The 2,982-nt window shown below is 36.8% G+C and overlaps 1 protein-coding gene across 1 annotated transcript; it reads left to right on the top strand.

Annotated features, from left to right (window-relative positions):
- The first annotated feature begins 617 nt into the window (after positions 1 to 617).
- Positions 618 to 2,348, top strand: LOC137091201 (L-rhamnose-binding lectin CSL3-like). Its single transcript, XM_067455425.1, has 8 exons — positions 618 to 719; positions 794 to 817; positions 903 to 959; positions 1,137 to 1,272; positions 1,404 to 1,513; positions 1,620 to 1,664; positions 1,853 to 1,973; positions 2,185 to 2,348. The coding sequence occupies exons 1-8, from the start codon at positions 689 to 691 to the stop codon at positions 2,309 to 2,311; spliced, it is 651 nt and encodes a 216-aa protein (XP_067311526.1). The 5' UTR covers positions 618 to 688; the 3' UTR covers positions 2,312 to 2,348.
- Positions 2,349 to 2,982: the final 634 nt, after the last annotated feature.

The raw sequence follows: 2,982 nt of genomic DNA on the forward strand, positions 1-2,982 counted from the left end.
CAGTAATATTGAAGATATGATTATAAATTACAGCAACCTCTGAACCCAGTTTCCTTAACCCACTCTTTTATTTTCCATGCAAAGCCTTTATAGTGTATTCAGTTTCCCAGCTTTCGATAAATATATATCGAAACTATACTATATATAGTTTTTGTCTTCTTACATACAGCGGAATTTCTTACGCTTCCACTTGTAGTGCTGCAATTGGTTTTAACTGCTCTTAAATAAGTTTTTAATGCTTTAGTCTTTCCTGGTATTATCAAACCACATTCCCAGATTTTGTATTTGGTTCCTTTGCCTCATGTGTCCTGTTCTCATTGGTTTATGGTCTTGTCATGTGGTATTCAGTCAGTTGTGTCTTCCCATTGGTTCACTGTGTTGATTGCTTTCAGGTATATATTGTTATGTCATTAGTCCTTGTGTATATATTAGCCCTCATGTTTCCATAGGATCATGTCAAGCTTTGTTTCCTAGGATTTCTGTTTGGTGAGTCACATGTGCATGCTAGCTTTGTCATAGTTAGTTACTTGTTTATTTTTTTAAGCTGTCCTTGGGTTCACATGTGCTTTTGTTTTTCTTTTCTTCTTTGAGTGTGAAAAATGTTGCCATGTTTTGAATCTTATTGGTTTAAATTTCAGAACTTCTGAAAAGAGTTAGGATCTTTTTTCCTTCCGTTCACACATTCAACATGCTGGTGCTAAAGTTAAGCTGGATCACTTGTAAGTACTGATTTAGAAGCAATTCAACTTGCATTATTTCAAATGCTTTCAATCTGTTTCTATTTGATTTTCAGTGGTGCTCTTTCTGTGTCGACATGGTAAGACAACTAACATATAATGTACAGTCTCACTAAAGATTTAAGTGCAAAACCAGTTTTACGAAGTCTTGTTCTCTTTCTGCAGACGCGAAAGCAAAAAGTGTGATTGCCTGTGAAGGAAACTCTGAATGTCTCCAATGTGGTGAGTAATCTGGTCTTTTTTTTTTTTTTTTTTTTTTTTTTTTTTTTTTAAACCACCTTCATTCCCAAATAGGGGAGTATGTGAGCAGAGGATCATGAGGGCATCTTGAGGCTGGACAAACTTGTTTCCAGCTTCACAGAATGTGCTTACCCTTTTTCTTTTTTTTAAACCTGTAAGACACTGGTTTCATAAAGGTCCTTGATGCCAGCTATGGGCGAACTGACTGCACCACCTGTGCCACTGGAAAACCAGCTAATCAGGTCTCAAATAGAAACTGCAAATGTGACGGATCCCTCTCTATAATGTCTGCTCGGTAGGTTTAACTGAGAACACAAACTGAAATTGTGACTCCTCTTACGATGCACTACTTTAAGCACAAGATGCATAGTTGTCTATAGTTTATTAGAGCATTAAGCACTTGTCATTTGTCTGTCTGTGTATCAGGTGTGATGGCATGAAGAGCTGTACTGTCCCTGCAGTGAACTCTGTTTTTTCTGATCCTTGTGTTGGGACTTATAAATACCTCAATGTGTCTTATGATTGTATCCCAGCAAGTAAGTCATTTCCATCCTACATCAGGTTTTCTTATAAATGTAATGCATAGCAAGTAAGTACAAAGGCATCTTAATTTTTCTTCCCCACCCCAAAAAACAATTGTAGAGAGAACTGTAACCTGTGAATATCAAACAAGCGTCATTGATTGTGGTAAGTTCTCTTTGTGTTCTCTAATGCTGAGCCCAAAGGGTACAGCATCTTGTTGAATCCTTAAGGCCCTCATGTCCACAATATTTTAACTTGCTCTTCCTGCTACAGTACATGTTGGCACAAATTGCTTTTTATATATGAGTTGGCAATCCATCAGTCATTAAGTTCTCATCTGTTTGTGTTATCAGAAGTTGGTGTTCTTTCTATTCATTATGCCAATTATGGCCGCCGGGATCTTGAAACCTGCCCTCATAAATTGGCAACCACATCAGCCTGTTACAGTCCTCAGACCAGCAGCCTTGTTTCCAGGTACAGCAGATTCTCTTCTAGTCATTTTAGATGTTAGGTCACACACTTCAGATGTTTTTGAAACTATGTACAAATTGTATCCAAGAGCCCATGTAAATTTAGACTGTCATTGTCCAGTATATTAAATGGCTATTTGATACACTAACCTAATTTATTGACTTAAGAGAATGTAAAATGATTTCTAGAGCTAATAGACTTTTTTTTTTCCAAGCTGCAATGGGAAGAAGTCTTGTCAACTCAATGCTTCAAATTCTGTCTTCTATGATCCATGTGTGGGTGTCCATAAGTATCTGGAAGTGACCTACAGCTGTAAATGTGGATGTAATGATGGCACATGACACTGGGAAGCAAAATAAAGTTCAATGTACATCCTGATCACTTCAGACTGGTTTAATGAATGTTAGTGCAGAACTCAATTTCTAAAAGGGTTTTATAGATGCATGCTAAATGCACTTGATTTGAGGTTTGTCAATTTGCACTAAAGTGACCATGACATGGTTTTTATTATAACGCATTAAAAAATCTAAGCAACTAAGTTGCACAAGATTCCACTTGTTTAATTCCATTAGGGCTGTATTAACTAAACCAGGCAAATTGGTTTTGGCAATTATATAAAAGCACAGATTGGAGTGGCAAGTTCTGAACTTAAGAAATGCATTTATTCAGCAAGGACTCATTAAATTGAACGTGACAGTGGAGACAAATTATGTTTTATAAAAAAACAAATGCTGTCCATTTGAACTTGTATTCAAAGAATCCTGAATGTTTTGCACAACTTCAACATTGTTAACCAAACATTTAAGTCAAGCCACCTTTTTTATATAGCACTTTATAATGCCAATCATGTCAAAGCAGCTTTACAGTGGTAATATGGAAAATAATGCAATCGCATTTGATTCAGCTGTACAGCCGCTCTGGAGACAGCTCAGTTTCATTATCATAGTGTCAATGTGGGCAGATCAGTAATCGAGTTAAATTTTGTCCCCAACTAAGCAAGCCGCCGGCCACA

The sequence above is a fragment of the Pseudorasbora parva genome, chromosome 10 (genome assembly GCF_024679245.1).
Source record: "Pseudorasbora parva isolate DD20220531a chromosome 10, ASM2467924v1, whole genome shotgun sequence".
In the NCBI taxonomy this organism is placed as follows: domain Eukaryota; kingdom Metazoa; phylum Chordata; class Actinopteri; order Cypriniformes; family Gobionidae; genus Pseudorasbora; species Pseudorasbora parva.

What these genes read in the sequence shown, in the direction of transcription:
- LOC137091201 (XM_067455425.1), top strand. Translation starts at nt 689, where the DNA reads ATGCTGGTGCTAAAGTTAAGCTGGATCACTT. An exon ending in AACAAGCGTCATTGATTGTG is followed by an intron (nt 1,665 to 1,852) that starts GTAAGTTCTCTT and finishes TTGTGTTATCAG; the next exon opens with AAGTTGGTGTTCTTTCTATT. An exon ending in ACCAGCAGCCTTGTTTCCAG is followed by an intron (nt 1,974 to 2,184) that starts GTACAGCAGATT and finishes TTTTTTTCCAAG; the next exon opens with CTGCAATGGGAAGAAGTCTT.